This window comes from Artemia sp. Qi Xiang Cuo, chromosome 16 (assembly GCF_049724085.1).
Source record: "Artemia sp. Qi Xiang Cuo chromosome 16, ASM4972408v1, whole genome shotgun sequence".
NCBI classification, from domain to species: Eukaryota; Metazoa; Arthropoda; class Branchiopoda; order Anostraca; family Artemiidae; genus Artemia; species Artemia sp. Qi Xiang Cuo.
Window position 1 is genome coordinate 26,231,577 of NC_142809.1, and position 22,432 is coordinate 26,254,008.

Here is a 22,432-nt window from a genome sequence, read left to right on the forward strand (position 1 = left end):
TGGAATAAAACAACAGAGTCCCTCAAACCCTGTGCAGCTATTTTAAAAGGTATAAGAATTATTTATTTAACAGCAATCCTCGCTTTTTGAATGACCATCAAGTAAAGAAAAAATCACATGGAATAAAACAACTGAGTCCCTCAAACCCTGTAAAGCTATTTTAAAAGGTATAAGAATTATTTATTTAGCAGAAATTCTCGCTTTTTGAATGAACACCAAGTAAAGAAAAAATCACACGGAATAAAACAACTGAGTCCCTCAAACTCCGTAAAGCTATATATATATATATATATATATATATTATATATATATATATATATATATATATATATATATATATATATATATATATATATATATATATATATATATATATATATATATTATATTTATATATATATATATATATATATATATATATATATATATATATATATATATATATATATATATATATATATATATATATATATATATATATATATATATATATATATATATATATATTTTTATATATATATATATATATATATATATATATATATATATATGACTTACCTCGATTGAACGACTTTCTAGGGGAGAATATACTTACAAGTGTATTTAATATTAATTTTAGTGCCCTAAGAATAAACTGTTCTAAAAATGTATGTGAAATTGTTTATTAATAAAAAAAAATTTATATACATGATAAAATGACTTTTCTGTACTTTATATTTCATCAACTACTAGGTATTTGTCGACAACAACTAGTGAAGGTAGATTATCTGAATTCAGAGTGTACTGATCCTGATGTAGTGCAATGTCAGGGTCACATTTTCTACAGTAGAGCGTGACTTCACTCTTGTCATATCTCTTTGTATAGTCAATGATACTATTCTCATTCATTCTATAGAATTCACATGTTTCAATTTGCCTATTTGAAGCAATTTCACAAACAGTGTCCTGAAGTGTTGAATCACATTCCGTCACAGCAAAATAAAAATCAATGGGCTTATAATCATAACACCCTTGTCCTCACAACGATCACGTAGAAACCATATTCTTTTGTTGTTCCAACAGTTGAATCGTTGAACCGGTTCCTCCTCCCAGAACAATCTAAAACCACGACGATAACAATCTCGTAGCAATATACTAAAATCACGGTTAGGATTATTTCCAATCATACCCGGATATTTATTCTCCCACTAATTACATTTATCAGTGTGACAATTTCAGCATAGGTGACTTCTAAGATGAGAGACACACACCTCTTCAAGACAGGAACTACAACCTTTAATTTGTACAGCATATCCTCTGTACAATTTATACGGGTTGCATAATTTACCCTTCTCATCATACTCATCAATCATTGTGCAATTCTCACATAATGACCAGCTACCCTGTGTGTACAGACATAACGGACATGTATGGAACATTTTTTCATTTGTTGAAGATCTCACTGCCACAATGAAACTGAGCTAGCAACAACAAAAAATTGTCTGAGATAGAGAGAGAGAGAGGATTAAATCATCCTTGAGCACCATCTTTCTAATGAAAAAAGTCCTAAATTACTAAAATAGTGTTTAAAAGCATATCCACAATATCATTTTGCCGTTTTGTGATCAATTTATCAATAAATTGTGTAAATGCATTTGGACCACGACGTAGAAGCTTCATACAATAGTCTAATGATGGAGAATCAGTTTTCATTATATTGACAAGCATACCCCGAGAAAATATCTTCCTTTGAATAGACAGCTCTAGAAAATTGCCATCTAGAATCAAACGTTTTTCCATAAGAACTAGATTGCTTAAGATTCGCTCTTTCTCGAATCTATCCATTTTTTAGAGTCTTAACTGTCTCACAATCAACTACAGCCTATCCTGAATTTTTTTTACACTAAAAAATATACGCTAGTCTACTGTAGAAATAAAAAAAATACCATTGATTTAGAAAAAATTTTATTGGACATAGTTACAATAATAATAATCACTGATGAATATTGTTCTCATCAATATATTTCGATAGGAAATCTAATGCTGACCGGAGTTTATTTATATGGAGAATATTCACTTTTCCAGCAAAACATAGCTGCTCCTCCTGTTTAAATTTGCTTAATGATATCACGTATCTTGCATACATAGTGTCCCATTCAAGGCATAGTCTACAACCAGCGGTTATTTCCACAGCCACAGTGGGTACTCGTATATCGTTGCTACTGTTGTCGGCTCCATCATTAATCTCCAGTAATGGAAATGCGCCACTCATTTTTCTGTACTAACATCCTCTCAAATAAACTATTCTCTTTGAATTCAATTCTCTTGCTAATATGAATTGTAAAGAAAACTATTCCTTTTATTCAAATCCCAACCACAAATCAAGTTATACTCACTCTCTTTGAAAAGGTGTAATGCCCTGTAGAAGTATTACCTATATGCATGGGGATAGTCACTCTCTTTGAAAAAACAAACCGGGTTATACCCATCAAACCAGACTATACCCATCAAACTAGACTATACCCACCAAACCAGATTGTACCCACCAAACCATGTTAAACCCACCAAACCAGATTAGACCCACCAAACCAAATTGTACTCACCAAACCAGAGTATACCCAACAGAAACCTGTGGGGTACAGGGGCGTTGGAAAATTGGTACTTCTTACTCTACTTTATATATATATATATATATATATATATATATATATATATATATATATATATATATATATATATATATATATATATATATATATATATATATATATATATATATATATATATATATATATATATATATATATATTATATATATATATATATATATATATATATATATATATATATATATATATCTGTAAATAGAAACAATCGAAGAAACCAAATGAGTTAGTAGCAAAAAAAGGAACCCCACAGAAGGTAAAGATTAGACTAAGATTACATAATATAAGAAAACCAATACATAAAAATAAAAAGAGCTATTCAATGTTCTGAAGGTCCAATTTTTCTTTTAGCTGTCTGTCTGTTTCTTCCGGTCTCTCTCTCTCTCTCTCTCTTTCTCTCTCTCTCACTCTCTCTCTTTCTGTCTTTCTTTCTTGCTCTCCATGTCTCTCTCTGTTTTTTCTTCAATTCCTCTTTATCTATCTCTTTGGTTTTTTTCTCTCTTTCTCACTCTTTTTTCTCATCATTACTTAGGCAGGTTCTAAATTAAGTAAAGTTATTCTAATTAAGTAGTTTTTACATTTTAATATTAGAATAAAATAAACAAAACACGAAGAACAATAGGGAATTCATTTTGTAAGACAGTTAAGACGACTTGAATGAATATTTCGGCCCTATGTCTAAGGGATGTCCTCAGCGAGACAAAAATATATATATAAAAAAGACTCACCACAATATGCGATCAATTACTTTTTGGAAATGGGTATCATGTTTTATCTATTAATATTGCAATTAACTGTAGACTGAAAAGACACTCCCGTAAAATTAATGATAGTTTACCATGTGAGATTTCCGACAAGCCCTCAAACATAATTTACCTCCCCTACATCCCAAAAATCACTACAAATCTTAAAAAACTTTGCACACATAATAATCTGTATGTAGTATTTACTAATAGTTTCAAAATCATAAATTTCCTAAATTCTGGTAAAGATAAAATCCCAGTTACTCACCAAAGAGGGGTCTATCAAATACCATGCGATTGTGACAAATACTATGTAGGTAAAACACACCAAAATTTAGAGAAACTCATACAACAGCATAAAAAAGATATTGTCAAAGCTCTAAATTCTAATATTGCTACTATTTCTTTTGATTTTGCTTCAGGCAGTATATGTATTTGAAAATCCTAGCCACAATGTACTTTTTGATGAATCTGCCCTTATTAGCAATGACATAGGCATAAAACAAGTAGTCCGAGAAGCAATTGAAATCAGACGTAAGATTAATAATAATGCTTCCTTAATTAGGGACTTGGGGAAATATATACTAAATGCTCTATGCACAAATTTAATTAAAAATGATCTTACAAAATACTTAAAAAAAAATAATAGACATTAACACAGAACTGGCCACAAAAACAAGAAAAGGTTTTTAAATTATTTTTCTTTTATCTCATTGAATCACCTTGTTTTACCTCACTTTTTATCAGTCCTGGTTGAACTTCGCTGAAGTAATTAATCGCATATTGTTGTGACTCTTTTTTCTTTTATGTATTTTGTCTTGCCGAGGACATCCCTTTGACATAGGGTCAAAATATTCATTCAAGTTATCTTCACTGTCTTACAAAAAGAATTCCATATTGTTCTTCGTGCTTTTGTTGTTTGTGATGGAAAGGCAGTGTGGTCTGCGTCGCTATTTTAATAAAATAAAATTTTAATTTACCTGTTGCTGGAAGGAATAAAGTTGAAATAAACAATGGTGACTTTCTTTTCAGCTCAAATGTAAAGTAAATTTCAGGGTATTCCTGGAAATTTATTTCATCGGGTGTTACGATTCTTTCGGCTTTACCAATCACTGCATGCCATTGATTGTTCTTTATCAATTTGTAGGTTGTTAACTAGTAAAGAAAAAGCTATCAATAAGGCAATACATTAATGAAACTAAAAAAGAGTGAAATGCATATTTTTGCCTGAATAAACAATAAAACGTCCTCAGTAAAAACAAAAGACTAGTTTAGTCTAAAAGGACGAACTGAAAAAAAAAGAAAATAAAGCCAGAATCTAATAACGATATAGGTTTAAAAAAGACAATTATCAAGAATAGAAAAATAAATAGAGATCAACATGAAATAGAAATTAAAAAATGAAAGATGAACGGAGTAAAATTTCATGATGTATGGTCTTTTGAGTTACTGCTGTACAATACAGAGTGTAACTGAAATCCCATTTTCAACTTAATAAGCAAAGAAAATTAATTAAAAAAATTTTGTTGAGAAGTAATATTCTGATTCATATTAATTAGAGCTTTTACTGTTCCTTTGGGTTCTTCAATAATTCATTTCGTCATTTATCAACAAAATCAAATCAGCCTACACCAAAATAAACACTGAATAGAAGTGGATTCGTGGGTGAGTATACTTATTTGTTTACTATTTTCATTCATTGATGATTTTATTGTTATAAGTTTTTTATTGTTTAAAAAAATAAAGTTGTGAGACAGAGTCAAATTTTAGCGTAAATAGAGAGGCGTTGAGGAGGGGACAGCCCCTTTCATATACAGAATAATTTATGTTCGTTCTAAGTTTTAAAGTCGCTCCTTACTTTCAGTTAAAAAAAACTTGTCTTTTTTATTTAATTTCTGAACGTTTTTGAATTAATGCAGCTTTGATTTTAGCTCACCGTACATGAATAATCAAAATGAAATTCGCAAATTAATTTTTCTTCTCTTGGCTAATTGGTTTTCTTGGAATTTTATTGAAACCTAACTTATCAATTAACTTACGTAACGAGTGTCTATGTCCGTATGTTTTAAATATGCATATTAGGGGGCTCATTCCCTTGTCAATACCTGGCTCTTTACACTTAAGTTCGAATTTTGTTCGAATCAAAAACCCCTGAATCACAAAGGCCGGTTAATAAGAATAGATAGCTCTTTTGAAAGTACTGAAAGAAACTTTAGCGTAAAGAGCGAGGTATTGACTAGGGGGCGATCCCCCTTAAATACGTAACAATTTCTGTTCGTTTTAAGTTTTAGTGTTGCTCCGTACTTTCATTTGAAAAAAACTTATTTTTTACTTTAATTTCTGATCTTTTTTAAATAATGCTGGGAAATCTGGCGCCCCCTTCATAGAAATGTCCCTTTCCCCAAGGAAATATCCTCCATGGAAAGATCCTCCCCCGTAACCCCTACTCTTACCCCGACCCCCCCCCCCCACTAGAAAAAAAATCCTCCTGAAAAAGCCTGTGTACTTCCACATAACCAATACTATATGTAAACAATCGACAAAGTTTATAGTTTGCTGCCCTTCCCACAGGATCTGTGGGGGATTAAGTCATCCTCAAAGACATATTAATTAGATTTTCGACTATCCTGAACAAAATGACTATCTCAAAATTTTGATTGGGTGACTTCGGGAAAAAAAATGAGCGTGGAAGGGGGCCAAGTTGCCCTCCAATTTTTTTGGTCACTTAAAAAGGGTATTAGAACTTTTAATTTCGGTTCGAATAAGCCCTCTCACGATATTCCAGGACTACTGGATCGATAAAATCACCCCTGGGAAAATAAAAAAAAAAAATAAAAAAAATAAAGATAAATAAACACGCATCCGTGATCTTTCTTCTGGCAAAAATACAAAATTCCACATTTTTGCAGATAGGAGCTTGAAACCTCTATAATAGGGTTCTCTGATACGCTGAATCTGATGGTGTGATTTAGATTAAAGTTCAATGACTTATAGGGGGTGTTTTTCCTTTTTTTCGAAAATAAGGCATATTTTCTCAGGCGTGTAACTTTTGATGGGTAAGACTACACTTGACGAAACTTATATAATTGAAATCAGCATAAAAATATGATTCTTCTGATGTATCTATTGGTATCAAAATTCCGTTTTTTAGAGTTACGGCTACTATTGACCCGGGTCGCTACTTACTTACAGTTCGTTACCACGAACTGTTTGATCTTTATCTAGCTAGCAGCCTAGCAGAATAATCCTGAAATGGAAGTTTTTGACACAAAGACTATTTTGCTCTATATTAAAGCCTGAATTCCACTTGTTCATATATTCTTTCACTTGTACTAGTCACGTTGGCAATAAGAGAGAAAAAATTAACATTTATCTCATTGTAGCCACCCTGGAGTTGCTCTAGGTTCTAGTAGCTACGCGAAGTCAAATTTAAACAGGGTGATGAATGTCTTCAATACCTTTCATTGTGTAACACATAATTCTCGCATTTTTGAACTATAATTCACCAAGCAATGGCAGCAGAACGGCATTCCTAGAAACCGAACTTTGACTCCCAAATTTAAACCAGCATTCTCGCAGAATTTTGATTTTTTTTTTCAGTAGATAAACGTAGTTTTTCTTGTCTTTTTCTGTAATTTATTAATATTTTTCATTTGTACTAAGACTTCAGATAGAATGAAAACGTGGCTTAAAACTACTTAGAAATTCCAAAAAAAATAGTTTTCAATATATTTTTTTTAGTAAATACGTGAAAATAACTTTTAAGCAAACACGCAAAAATTTATCCAGTAACATCAAGGCAATTTTTGTTTAATTTCTCTTTAATTTCTTAAACCACATTAGTAGAAGGCCAGGTATTACCCCTGGACGAACAACTGGACGAACAAGATCACAGTCAATTAGAGGGCTAGAATCCGTGGACGAGAAAGACCACACCCTCTTTCTAAGCAAATCACAGAGCTAGAAATGCTAACGAGAGTGACGCAACTAATATAAGGAGGAAACAATTTCACCCCGCGAACATTCCTTGATAACATATTATAATTAATTTCCAGACAGGATGATGTATAATTGATACAGGCATGAATTACGTTGAACTTATAGAGCTTCGATTGTGTAAGAATTCATGACAGAAAAATCAATAGGCTTCATAGGAATTTAAAATGTATCTTTGTACAGTTGCCAGAACAAAGGAAACGTCAGAGATTAATTGACATTTTAGGGGACTATTTGGAACGAAACAGTTTGAGACATGTGACTAGTAGTAGCCTAGGTGCTGATTTGACGATTACATTGACGGTTACAAGAATATACAGTGCAAAGGTTTGACGACTACAAGAATATACAGTGTAAGGGTGTACACACTTTCATAAGTGATTGCGTAATATGCCTTACCACGGGTCAATCACCTATTACTACGAACGGTACATGCCTTACCAGACGGGTTTTCTGAGGTAACACCCATTTTTTTGGGGTCAAACAGAGAGAGAGCGGAGGTTAGTCCATATTGTGTGATGCAATCTGACAGGTTTCGTTTCACGGGTTCATTAATAGAACGACTAATGTTTTTGAAAAGGGTAATTACTTCTAAGTTCAATAAAGAAATTGAACTTCCGATGGTTAAGAAAGTGTAACGGGTAATTAAAGTAGGAGGAATGGGATACTATAGTTAGAATGGTTTTAAGTTGAAAATTGTGACGTAAAAATAACTATATTTGCGAATTTTTTGCAAAAAGGTATTTGCATAAAGGTATTGCGTTGGTTAAGAATGCCTCACGGGTAATTAAAGTATGAGGAATGAGATGCTATAATTAGAATGGTTTTAAGTTGAAAATTGTGACGTAAAAATAACTCTATTTGCGAGTTTTTTGCGAAATGGTATTTGCGTAAAGGTATTGCGTTGGTTAAGAATAACTCACGGGTAATTAAAGAATGCGGAATGGGATGCTTGCATCAACAATACAAAGAATATGCTCAGATACTTAATAGATTTGACGCCTACAAGAGACATTGGTAAAAGGTATTCAATAGCTTAATTGAAAAGTAACTATAGAATGACATTGTGACTTGACCTAGCTTTACCTCTCCGATTTGGTCTGTATAATACACAAGTAACGTTTGAAAAGCATTGTCAATTTAAAATAGGATCTAACGTTCCCTTCGTTACCCCATTTCTGAGGGGGCAGGGGAAGGTAGGAGAGGGGGAGGGGGAGTCAATTATGGAGGTAACACAATCTAAATGAGAAATCGTAAAATACCCGAGACAATGAACAAGTCCAAATATGGCAAGTATTTAGTTAATATAATGCTTGGAAGAGAAATTAAGTTTTGAGGGGGATGTAAAAATGGTACTTATTTAATATCCCGGTTGTAACTTTTCGTTCCCCCAATTTTTCAAAGTGGGTGTTTACAACTAAGGGGGAAACTGGCCCGACCAAAGAGTATGTATATTCTTTTCACCTTTCGGTCCCTCAATTTTCAAAGTTAATGTTTAAAACTAAGTGGGAGACTGGCTTGACCGAAGATTATTTAGCTTTTTGACGCTTTTTATTCCCCCAATTTTTCTAAGTGGGTGCTTGAAACTAAGGGGGAAACTGTACCCAAAAAATAGTATAAATATACTTGTCAATTTACTTTCCCACAATTTTTTAATGTGTATGCAAAATACAAAGGGGAAACTGGCCTGACCAAAGAGTATTTATATTCTTGTCACCTTTCGTTCCCCCAATTTTTCAAAGCGGGATGTTTACAACTAAGGGGAAACTGGCCCGACCAAAGAGTATTTATATTCTTGTCACTTTTCGTTCCCCCAAATTTTCAAAGCGTGTTTTTACATCGAAGGGGGAAACGGGAACGACCACACTGGAAGTAGATCCATGGAACTTTTTGGTACCCCAATTTTTCAAAGTGGGTGTGTACTACTAAGGGGGAACCCGGCCCAACAAAAGTGTGATAACCTTCTGGTATCCGGTTGTTACCCCAATTTTAATAAGCGGGCTGTAACGGAGAAGGGGGACCATAGCCCGACCATAGAGTGTTTATATTCTTGTCACTTTTCGTTCCCCGAATTTTTCAAAGTGGGTGTTTACAACTATAGGGGAAACTGCACCGACAAAAGAGTATTTATAATATTGTCATATTTCGGTCCAACAATTTTTCAAAGTTGTTGTTTACTACTTAGAGTAATGGCAGAAGTATGTATTAGTGAAATTATAGTTGAGTGCGAGTTTATCGTGAAAAAACAGGTTGTATTATTTTTATTAATTAATATATATCTACTAGACTGAAAAGTGGGTTTGTTGGGATTTGTTGATTTTGAGAAGGTTGTATTACTAAAGTTATAGCGGAGGGCAAGCTGCTAGCGAAAACTCGATGTGGATGAGTTGAAACAAATTTTTTAAACAAGAAAAAAATAAAAGTGTTTTATTGGGAGAAGGATGTATTAGCGAAGTTATAGTGGAAGGCGAGTTGCTAGCAAAAAAACCATGTGGATGAGCTGAAATAATTTTTTTTTTAAAAAGAAATGAATAAAAGTGTTTGATTGGCAGAAGGATGTATTAGAGAAGTTATAGTGGAGGGCGAGTTGCTAGCGAAAAACCCGTGTGGATGAGTTGAAATAAATTTTTTTTTAACAAGAAATAACTGAAAAGTGTTTTGGGGGAGATGGGTTGATAACCCCGAGGGAGTTGTTAACTCAAGTAATTTGTTATAAATTTGAAACAACATCAGTCTATGAAAATGACTAACGACGATAGATTGACATTGTGAGTTGACCCAGCTTTACCTCTCCGATTTCTGCTGGAACTAGCTTCAAATATTGACCCTAAAATATTCATATTACCATGGTTACGAAGTGTTTATAGAATTGGTGGTCTTTAAAAAGACCGTTGGGTAGTCATGGGTGTGATGACTATTGTAAAAATTCATCATTGTTTGTCATCCACTCGGTATGATTCCAATCAATATCATGGATTTGTTTGTTCTTCTTCTTCCTAGGAAATCTCACACACATATTCCGGGAAGGAATATCTATTGGTACCCATTTTCTAAAAAATCGAACCTCGTCCTCTGGGTTGTGTATCTTACTCGGAAATACTTCACAACTAAAATCTTCCAAGTTGAACAATGGTATATCTGATTTGCATTTTTTGATCAAAAGTTTGTCAGTGGGCACATTCCGTTTTGTGTACAGTGCTGTTACGCCAAAAAAACAGCATATCCCTCTAACTTCCTCTTGTACGTAGGATAAATCCTTCCCTTTGTTATAGGATGGAAGAATCATTCTATTATATAAACCTATTTTGTTTATAAAATATAGTGTATTGCGCCACCTTTCTTCATTGTACTCATACATATTATAGTTTATATACCAGTGGTAACAAGAGACTTCTTGATGATCAGTAGTCAACAGTAAAAAGGCGCATTCAAAAATCACTCCACACGCCGATTTCTTCACGCCAATGTATTCGCAGTCAAAAACGCCATACATCTTTGAAGTTATATTGATAGAATGGAATATTCGAACTGTTTAAAGTTCTAAATTGAAACTACATTATATACTAAAGAAACTGAATATATTAACATCTAAAACAAGACACACTGGTTTATATTTAATAAAAATTATTTTTATTATTAAGACCTCAGAATATTTAGCTTCACGAATGATAAGTAACAATTTTCCTTAAATTAGAATATTAAATAGATATCACATGTAAACGAGAAACTGCCGGTGATTTAGACGTAATTTTCTCACACCTAGAAGAGACATGCATCTCATTAGTCCGAATATACATGCTAATTCGATTTCATCTCATGACATATTTTTACATGTTAATTGCTAAAGAACTTTATTCATCTCAAACATAGAAATCAGACCTAGATTTTTTAGATTTTCGTGAGTGTATGTTTCTTGCACTAAAGTTTGAATTTTGTTCCAATTCCTTAAGAACGATTCCTAAAACACAAGGTTCGTTTAATTAGAACAATAAGAAGCTCTTTTAAAAGTACTATGATTTTAGCGCAAAGAGTGTGGTGTTGAGGAGCGTTGCAATCTCATTCATTTATGTAATAATTTTCGTTTGTTTTAAGTTCTAATGTTGCTCCTTACTTTCAGTTGGAAAAATATGTTTTTTTTAATTTAATTTTTATGTAATGATTTCTTCAAATAATATCAAGAGGATTTGTTTTTACACTGCTCACAGTGTAGAATGTCTTACTAAAATTTTGTTTCAAAATATTTTTGGTCTATCGACCTAGTGGTACTAAAATATCGTAAGATATTTAGAAAACGATAATACAATATATAAAAAGAGTTTTTTCAACTGAAAGTAAGGAGCAAAATTAAAACTTAATTGAAGAGAATTATTACGTATACGAAGGGGATTTCCATCTCATAACCTCGCTCTTTACACTAAAGTTTGAATTTTGTTCAAATTCTTTAAGAACGGCTCCTTAAACACAAGGTTCGTTTAATTAGAACAATAAGAAGCTCTTTTAAAAGTACTAAGATTTTAGCGCAAAGAGTGAGGTGTTGAGGAACGGTGCAATCTCACTCATATACGTAATAATTTTCGTTTGTTTTAAGTTCTAATGTTGCTCCTTACTTTCAGTTGGAAAAATATGTTTTTTTAATTTAATTTTTATGTAATGATTTCTTCAAATAATATCAAGCGGATTTGTTTTTACACTGCTCACAGTGTAGAATGTGTTACTAAAATTCTCTTGATATTATTTGAAGAAATCATTACATAAAAATTAAATTAGAAAAATATATTTTTCCAACTGAAAGTAAGGAGCAACATTAGAACTTAAAACAAACGAAAATTATTACGTATATGAGTGAGATTGCACCGTTCCTCAACACCTCACTCTTTGCGCTAAAATCTTAGTACTTTTAAAAGAGCTTCTTATTGTTCTAATTAAACGAACCTTGTGTTTTAGGAGTCGTTCTTAAGGAATTTGAACAAAATTAAAACTTTAGTGCAAAGATCGAGGTTATGAGAGGGAAATCCCCATCGTATACGTTATAATTCTCTTCGTTTTAAGTTTTGATTTTGCTCCCTACTTTCAGTTGAAAAAACTCTTTTTATATATTGTATTATCGTTTTCTAAATATCTTACGATATTTTAGTACCACTAGGTCGATAGACCAAAAATATTTTGAAACAAAATTTTAGTAAGACATTCTACACTGTGAGCAGTGTAAAAACAAATCCTCTTGATATTATTTGAAGAAATCATTACATAAAAATTAAATTAAAAAAAACATATTTTTCTAACTGAAAGTAAGGAGCAACATTAGAACTTAAAACAAACGAAAATTATTACGTAAATGAATGAGATTGCAACGCTCCTCAACACCACACTCTTTGCGCTAAAATCATAGTACTTTTAAAAGAGCTTCTTATTGTTCTAATTAAACGAACCTTGTGTTTTAGGAATCGTTCTTAAGGAATTGGAACAAAATTCAAACTTTAGTGCAAGAAACATACACTCACGAAAATCTAAAAAATCTAGGTCTGATTTCTATGTTTGAGATGAATAAAGTTCTTTAGCAATTAAAATGTAAAAATATGTCATGAGATGAAATCGAATTAGCATGTATATTCGGACTAATGAGATGCATGTCTCTTCTAGGTGTGAGAAAATTACGTCTAAATCACCGGCAGTTTCTCGTTTACATGCAATATCTATTTAATACTCTAATTAAAGGAAAATTGTTACTTATCATTCGTGAAGATAAATATTCTGAGGTCTTAATAATAAAAATAATTTTTATTAAATATAAACCAGTGTGTATTGTTTTAGATGTTAATATATTCAGTTTCTTTAGTATATAATGTAGTTTCAATTTGGAACTTTAAACAGTTCGAATATTCAATTCTAGCAATATTACATTACATAAAAATTAAATTAAAAAAATATATTTTTCCAACTGAAAGTAAGGAGCAACATTAGAGCTTAAAACAAACGAAAATTATTACGTATATGAATGAGATTGCACCGTTCCTCAACACCTCACTCTTGTCTTTTTGGATATCTCTCTCACTATGACTCTGTTTGTGTGTCGTGTCAAATTTTGACTGAACGATTTCGGAAAAAAGAGGCGTGAGAGGCGGCGTAGTTACCATCCAATCTTTTTGGTCACTTAAAAATGGCACTAGAACTTTTAATTTCCAGTCAAATGAGCCCTCTTAAGATATTTTAGTACCACTAAATCGATAGACCAAAAATATTTTGAAAAAAAATTTTAGTAACACATTCTACACTGTGAGCAGCGTAAAAACAAATCCTCTTGATATTATTTGAAGAAATCATTACATAAAAATTAAATTAAAAACAAAAACATATTTTTCCAATTGAAAGTAAGGAGCAACATTAGAACTTAAAACAAATGAAAATTATTACGTATATGAACGAGATTACACCACTCCTCAACACCTCACTCTTTGCGCTAAAATCTTGGTACTTTTAAAAGAGCTTCTTATTGTTCTAATTAAACGAACCTTGTGTTTTCGCGTAGTTACCATCCAATCTTTTTGGTCACTTCTCATTAGTGGCGCCCTTACGTTCAGTTTTATAACATGTGAAACCATACAACAAAATTATCAACACTTTTTTTATCGACCGACGATGATCTACTAAAACATAAACGCACATTGCACAAAACAAGTTTAGTCCAAAAATTTTTTGAAACAAAATTTTAATAACACAATCTACTCTGTGAGCAGTGTAAAAACAAATTCTCTTGATATTATTTGAAGAAATCATTACATACAAATTAAATTAAAAAAACATATTTTTCCAACTGAAAGTAAGGAGCAACATTAGAACTTAAAACAAACGAAAATTATTACGTATATGAATGAGATTGCACCGTTCCTCAACACCTCACTCTTTGCGCTAAAATCTTAGCACTTTTAAAAGAACATCTTATTGTTCTAATTAAACAAACCTTGTGTTTGAGGAGTCGTTCTTAAGGAATTGGAACAAAATTCAAACTTTAGTGCAAAGAGCGAGGTTATGAGAGGGAAATCCCCTTCGTATACGTAATAATTCTCTTCGTTTTAAGTTTTAATTTTGCTCCCTACTTTCAGTTGAAAAAACTCTTTTTATATATTGTATTATCGTTTTCTAAATATCTTACGATATTTTAGTACCACTAGGTCGATAGACCAAAAATATTTTGAAACAAAATTTTAGTAAGACATTCTACACTGTGAGCAGTGTAAAAACAAATCCTCTTGATATTATTTGAAGAAATCATTACATAAAAATTAAATTAAAAAAAACATATTTTTCCAACTGAAAGTAAGGAGCAACATTAGAACTTAAAACAAACGAAAATTATTACGTAAATGAATGAGATTGCAACGCTCCTCAACACCACACTCTTTGCGCTAAAATCATAGTACTTTTAAAAGAGCTTCTTATTGTTCTAATTAAACGAACCTTGTATTTTAGGAGTCGTTCTTAAGGAATTGGAACAAAATTCAAACTTTAGTGCAAGAGACATACACTCACGAAAATCTAAAAAACCTAGGTCTGATTTCTATGTTTGAGATGAATAAAGTTCTTTAGCAATTAACATGTAAAAATATGTCATGAGATGAAATCGAATTAGCATGTATATTCGGACTAATGAGATGCATGTCTCTTCTAGGTTTGAGAAAATTACGTCTAAATCACCGGCACTTTCTCGTTTACATGCGATATCTATTTAATATTCTAATTTAAGGAAAATTGTTACTTATCATTCGTGAAGATAAATATTCTGAGGTCTTAATCATAAAAATAATTTTTATTAAATATAAACCAGTGTGTCTTGTTTTAGATGTTAATATATTCAGTTTCTTTAGTATATAATGTAGTTTCAATTTGGAACTTTAAACAGTTTGAATATTCCATTCTATCAATATAACTTCAAAGATGTATGGCGTTTTTGACTGCGAATACATTGGCGTGAAGAAATCGGCGTGTGGAGTGATTTTTGAATGCGCGTTTCTACTGTTGACTACTGATCATCAAGAAGTCTCTTGTTACCACTGGTATATAAACTATAATATGTATGAGTACAATGAAGACAGGTGGCGCAATACGCTATACTTTATAAACAAAATAGGTTTATATAATAGAATGATTCTTCCATCCTATAACAAAGGGAAGGATGTATCCTACGTACAAGAGGAAGTTAGAGAGATATGCTGTTTTTTGGCGTAACAGCACTGTACACAAAAGGGAATGTGCCCACTGATAAACTTTTGATCAAAAAATGCAAATCAGATATACCATTATTCAACTTGGAAGATTTTAGTTGTGAAGTATTTCCGAGTAAGATACACAACCCAGAGGACGAGGTTCGATTTTTTAGCAAATGGGTACCAATAGATATTCCTTCCCTGAATATGTGTGTGAGATTTCCTAGGAAGAAGAAGAACAAACAAATCCATGATATAGATTGGAATCATACCGAGTGGATGACAAACAATGATGAATTTTTACAATAGTCATCACACCCATGACTACCCAACGGTCTTTTTAAAGACCACCAATTCTTTAACACTTCGTAACCATGGTAATATGAATCTTTTAGGTTCAATATTTGAAGCTAGTTCCAGCAGAAATCGGAGAGGTAAAGCTGGGTCAACTCACAATGTCATTCTATCGTCGTTAGTCATTTTCATAGACTGATGTTGTTTCAAATTTATAACAAATTACCTGAGTTAACAACTCCCTCGGGGTTATCAACCCATCTCCCCCAAAACACTTTTCAGTCATTTCTTGTTAAAAAAAAATTTATTTCAACTCATCCACACGGGTTTTTCGCTAGCAACTCACCCTCCACTATAACTTCGCTAATACATCCTTCTGCCAATCAAACACTTTTCAGTCATTTCTTGTTAAAAAAAAAATTTATTTCAACTCATCCACACGGGTTTTTCGCTAGCAACTCGCCCTCCACTATAACTTCGCTAATACATCCTTCTGCCAATCAACCCATATCCCCCAAAACACTTTTCAGTCATTTCTCATTAAAATTTTTATTTCAACTCATCCACACGGGTTTTTCGCTAGCAACTCGCCCTCCACTATAACTTCGCTAATACATCCTTCTGCCATTCCTCTTAGTTGTAAACACCCACTTTGAAAAATTGGGGGAACGAAAAGTGACAAGAATATAAATACTCTTTGGTCGGGCCCAGTTTCCTCCTTAGTTGTAAACACCCACTTTGAAAAATTCGGGGAACGAAAAGTGACAAGAATATAAACACTCTCTGCTCGGGCCAGTTTCCCCCGTAGTTGTAAACACCCGCTTTGAAAAATTGGGGGAACGAAAAGTGACAAAAATATAAATACTCTTTGGTCGGGCCAGTTTCCCCCTTAGTTGTAAACATCCGCTTTGAAAAATTGGGGGAACGAAATGTGACAAGAATATAAATACTCTTTGGTCGGGCCAGTTTCCCCCCGTAGTTTTAAACACCCCCTTTGAAAATTTGGGGAACGAAAAGTGACAAGAATATAAATACTCTTTGGTCGGGCCAGTGTCCCCTTAGTTGTATACCCCGCTTTGAAAAATTGGGGGAACGAAAAGTGACAAGAATATAAACACTCTTTGGTCAGGCCGGTTTCCTCTTAGTTGTAAATACCCACTTTGAAAAATTGGGGGAACGAAAAGTGACAAGAATATAAATACTCTTTGATCGGGCCAGTTTCCCCCTTAGTTGTAAACACCCGCTTTGAAAAATTGGGGTAACGAAAAGTGACAAGAATATAAATACTCTTCGGTCGGGCCAGTTTCCCCCTTAGTTGTAAACGACCGCTTTGTAAAATTGGGGGAACAAGAAGTGACAAGAATATAAATACTCTTTGATCGGGCCAGTTTCCCCCTTAGTTGTAAACACCCACTTTGAAAAATTGGGGGAACGAAAAGTTACAACCGGGATATTAAGTAAGTACCATTTTTACATTCCCCTCAAAACTTAATTTCTCTTCCAAGCATTATATTAACTAAATACTTGCCATATTGGGACTTGTTCATTGTCTCGGGTATTTTACGATTTCTCATTTAGAATGTGTTACCTCCATACTTGACTCCCCCTCCCCCTCTCCTACCTTCCCCAGCCCCCTCAGAAATGGGGTAACGAAGGGAAAGTTAGATCCTATTTTAAATTGACAATACTTTTCAAACGTAACTTGTGTATTATAAAGACCACATCAGAGAGGTAAAGCTATGTCAAGTCACAATGTCATTCTATCGTTACTTTTCAATTAAGCTATTGAATACCTTTTACCAATGTCTGTTGTAGGCGTCAAATCTATTAAGTATCTGAGCATATTCTTTGTATTGTTGATGCAAGCATCCCATTCCTCATTCTTTAATTACCCGTGAGGCATTCTTAACCAGCGCAATACCTTTACGTAAATACCATTTCGCAAAAAATTCGCAAATAGAGTTATTTTTACGTCACAATTTTCAACTTAAAACCATTTTAATTATAGCATCCCATTCCTCATACTTTAATTACCGGTTACGCTTTCTTAACCAACGCAATACCTTTACGCAAATACCTTTTCGCAAAAAATTCACTAATAGAGTTATTTTTACGTCACAATTTTCAACTTAAAACCATTCTAATTATAGTATCCCATTCCTCATACTTTAATTACCCGTTACGCTTTCTTAACCATCGGAAGTTTAATTTGGTTATTGAACTGAGACGTAATTACCCTTTTCAAAAACATTAGTCGTCCTATTAATGAACCCGTGAAACGAAACCAGTCAGATTGCATCACACAATCTCTCTCCGTTTGACCCCAAAAAAATGGGTGTTACCTCAGAAAACCCGTCTGGTAAGGCATGTACCGTTCGTAGTAATAGGTGACTGACCCGTGGTAAGGCATATTACGCAATCACTTGTGAAAGTGTGTACACCCTTACACTGTATATTCTTGTAGTCGTCAAACCTTTGCACTGTATATTCTTATAACCGTCAATGTAATCGTCAAATCAGCACCTAGGTTACTACTGTGACTTGACATAGATTTACTTCTCGGCTTTGGTCCCTATAATAGACAAGTAAACAATATAGGATTAGTGAGATGGTTATGGATTGGAACCAACAAGGACCACAACCACCAATGACCCTAGCCACCAAGGACCTCAACCTCAAAGGTCCCCTCTCCACGACCTCCAAGGGCCCCCTCCATCCAACTTCTTGGGCACATCCCCCCATTTCTATATAATTTTTTGAATTTTATTTTTTTTAACATGATAATTTTATTTCAAATTTTTTTAAGTGTCTTAGAATGAACAATTAAACACTGTATGTGATGGGGCCACCCCCCTCTCTATACCTCGCTCTCTACCCTAAGGCGTTTTTATTGCTTTCAAAAAGGTTCTGATTCTAATTGAATGTCCCCTGTGTTTACTTCTTTTTTAAGGTTTTCTTTAGTTTCAAAATGTTTTCAACTTCTTATCAAAAAAGATGGTTACATTTTTGGTCGACATCTACACTTTTGTAGAAAATAATTTCAAAGTACCAAGATACATGATAGTATACATGACTGTCAAGTTCACAAAGACAGCATGGTGAACTATATGAAAATTCAAAAATAGTGAAATTACTTTATTCATAGTTTGAAGACGCCCTACCAAATGCTGCTTATCATTTTTTTTTCGGGGGGAGGGGGATGAATAAGCTATTTCATCTGTCCAAAATAATTTTGGTCACCGACCATCTCTTGATTTGAATGTTGAACTTCCAAAGAAAAGCAATAGCTTCTTAAATTGAATCTGGCTTCCTTGTACAGTCTATAGCACAGGTTTAAAGACGACCGTTTGTCATGTGAAACCACATAAAATTAGAAAAAAACGTTAAATGTTTCTTCGTTACCTATGCAATAGGACTGAAAATGAAGAATTTATACACAGTTTCAACTGGTTATTTTTTTTTGTCCGGCATAGTTGAAAGGCCCATACCTCAGACAAACTAAGAGACTTCTTTTTGACTTTGTTTGCCAATTTGCTTCTTTTTTAAGGTTTTCTTTAGTTTTCAAAATGTTTTCGATTTCATATTGAAAAAGATGGTTGCATTTTTGGTCGACATCTACGCTATTATAGAAAATAATTTCAAAGTACCAAGTCACATGATAGTTACGCTATTATAGAAAATAATTTCAAAGTAACAAGACACATGATAGTTACGCTATTATAGAAAATAATTTCAAAGTACCAAGACACATGATAGTATACATGACTGTCAAGCTCACAAAGACAGCATGGTGAAATATCTGAAAATTCAAAAATGGTGAAATTACTTTACTTATAGTTGAAGACACCGTACCAAATGCTGCTTATCATTTTTTTCGGGAGGAGGGGGATGATTAGGCTATTTCATCTTTCCAAAATAATTTTGGACACGGACCATCTCTAGATTCAAATGTTGAACTTCAAATGAAAAGTAAACCCTTTTTAAGATTTCTTGACTTTTAGGGGATACTTTCCCCCAATTTTTTTCTGAAATGAGGTAATTTTCTCAGACTCTTAGTCTATATTGAGATAGTATTAAACAAAAATAAAAAAGTCTTACATCGATTCGACTATTCATTACTATACCCTTGGATAATATGTTTATATTGCTAAGTGCACTGTTGTAAGAATCAAATCAACTTACACAAGAGTTATATTCTGAGTGAAAGTAACGGTAAATTGCATTCGATAATTAGATTAACATATGTTATTAAAGAAATAGAAAAAAAAGTACATATCTTCTCTAATTTAGATTACACACAAACACCCCCTGAAGCAGTTATATTAATCAGATAACATATTATCATTAATTTTCAGGCACATGTGTACACCAAGTTGAAAATGGCTTTAGATTGAAAAAAAACCCTTTGAATAATATGGGTTTGTGTTGGAATATACATAAAGTCGAAAAGTAATGTTGGGAGGGGGGAGAAGATGTGTTTCAAAGGTTTTATTTTATCATTTCAACGGCACCGGGGTTGTGGGAGGGGTTCCCGACCCCAGCCGGCCTTTGGTCCCGGGTTGGGGGATTTATGGCCCCTGCTGGCCTTCGGCCCTGGGGTGGTGGGGGGGGGGCGACCGCGGGGGAGATGTAAGAAAAGGAATTTTTAGAAATATAGATAGTACTATTAACTCTTTCATGTATACTCCAAGTTGAAAAATGGTTTCAAATGGTTTTCAAATGGTTTCAAATGTGCATTGAATTTTAAAGTTAATTTAGACTAGGTTACGTGCGCGCACGTAACCTAGTCTAAATTAACTTGAAAATTCAATGCACCTTCCTTTCTCAATATTTTCTTAAAACCATTTTTCAACTTGGAGTACACATGAAAGAGTTAGTAGTAATATCTATATTTTCTTCCATCTCCACCGCTGTCGGGCCCCCCCCCCCCCCCTGACCCCAAGGCCAAAGGCCGGTGGGGGCCGGAACTCCCCATCCTGGGGCAGAAGGCCGGCCGGGGTTGGGACCCCCCCCCCATCCCCGGGACCGTTGAAATGATAAAATAAATTTTGATAAAATGATTAACTGTGATCTTGTTCGTCCAGTTGTTCGTCCAGGAGTAATACCTGGTCTTCTACTCACATTGGCTTAACATAACATAAAGAAAGAAAGACGAGCAAAAATGGGGTTTTTAAAGGCCAAATGAAAATACTGAAAAAACACAACAAAGCTAATATTTCGAGGGGACAAACGCCTCTCTTCTTCAGCGCGAAACGAAAAAATATAATCAATGAGAGTGCCGAAGAAAAAACTAACAAATAAAACGTGGAAAGTCGATGTGAATGTGAAAAAAAAAATGAAAAAAAAATTTAAAAGATGAATAAAAATCAATAAAAGCCAAACATTTTAAGAATTAAAACCAAATACCTAACAACAATAAAAGTGAGTCATTCACCAATATCCGTGATTTGCAAAGAAAAGAATTCAATTTTGAAATTTAATTTCGAATTTCTTTGCAAATCACGGATATTGGTGAATGACTCACTTTTATTGTTGTTGGGTATTTGGTTTTAATTAGTAGTAGTAACCAAGGTACTACTTTGTTGAGACATTTAGCAATTTCCATGTTATTTGCGTAGATATATAGCAAATATCATGTTATTTGCTGGGACATATAGCAATTTCAATGTTATTCTGCAGGGCATTACACCTTTTCAAAGAGATTCAGAGCTCCCTCACATTCCGGGCCAACCAGATATGTTTCGAGGCCAACCAGACATGGTCTTATACTTTTGAGGACTTGTCTTTCACTTTGATGAAGGACAAGTTTTTCTGACACAATTTACAGACCAGATTTCTAGTTCATATATTTTTTTGATAAATTGATAGGTGATTTGAATAAAAGGAATTCAAAAATTTTGTCTATGAAATAGAAGCTAACTCAATTTGCGAAAAGGTACTCCATTTGCACAACTCTGATCTGATTGAATTGTCGCCGACATTGAGATTTAATCACTGCTAAGCCTACTGTTATTGCGAAAGGGTTACCCAATTTACTTCTTAGTGTTAAATGAAAAATTTCCAAATACGATCATTTTGAAAAGCAGACAAAAAAATTGGACACTATAATCAGAATTATTTGATTAACATTTGAAAAGGGTAATGAGATATGTGATCTGTATAATACACAAGTGATGTTTGATAAGTATTGTCAATTTAAAATAGGATCTAACGTTCCCTTTGTTCCCTCATTTCTGAAGGGCAGGAGATAACTTAATTTACTTAGACAATGAATGATATTAATTAATGTTTTGAATAATAGGAATGTAAATGATTCTAATTAGTGATTGGATTGTATCAGTGGAGAAAAAAAGGATTAAACTGATTAACAGTTAAGGTAACCCCGAAGGAGTTGTTAACTGAGGTAATTTGTTATAAATTTGAAAAATACCTAACGACGAATCGGAAACGTTTGATTAACATTTGCAAAAAAAAGGAGTAATGGGATTTGCGAATTGGAGGAGATGGGGTGGTTATGCACTGTATAATACACAAGTGATGTTTTGGAGAGTTA

The 22,432-nt window shown here is 33.2% G+C and overlaps 1 protein-coding gene across 1 annotated transcript in view; it reads right to left on the reverse strand.

The window, feature by feature from the left end:
* The window catches only part of LOC148942723 (neuronal acetylcholine receptor subunit beta-4-like), a 191,450-nt gene that overhangs the window by 20,786 nt on the left and 148,232 nt on the right, over positions 1 to 22,432 (reverse strand). Inside the window, exon 8 of the mRNA XM_089102763.1 lies at positions 4,369 to 4,543. Coding sequence (XP_088958889.1) covers positions 4,369 to 4,543 — 175 coding nt within the window. The remainder of the gene's footprint in view (positions 1 to 4,368; positions 4,544 to 22,432) is intronic.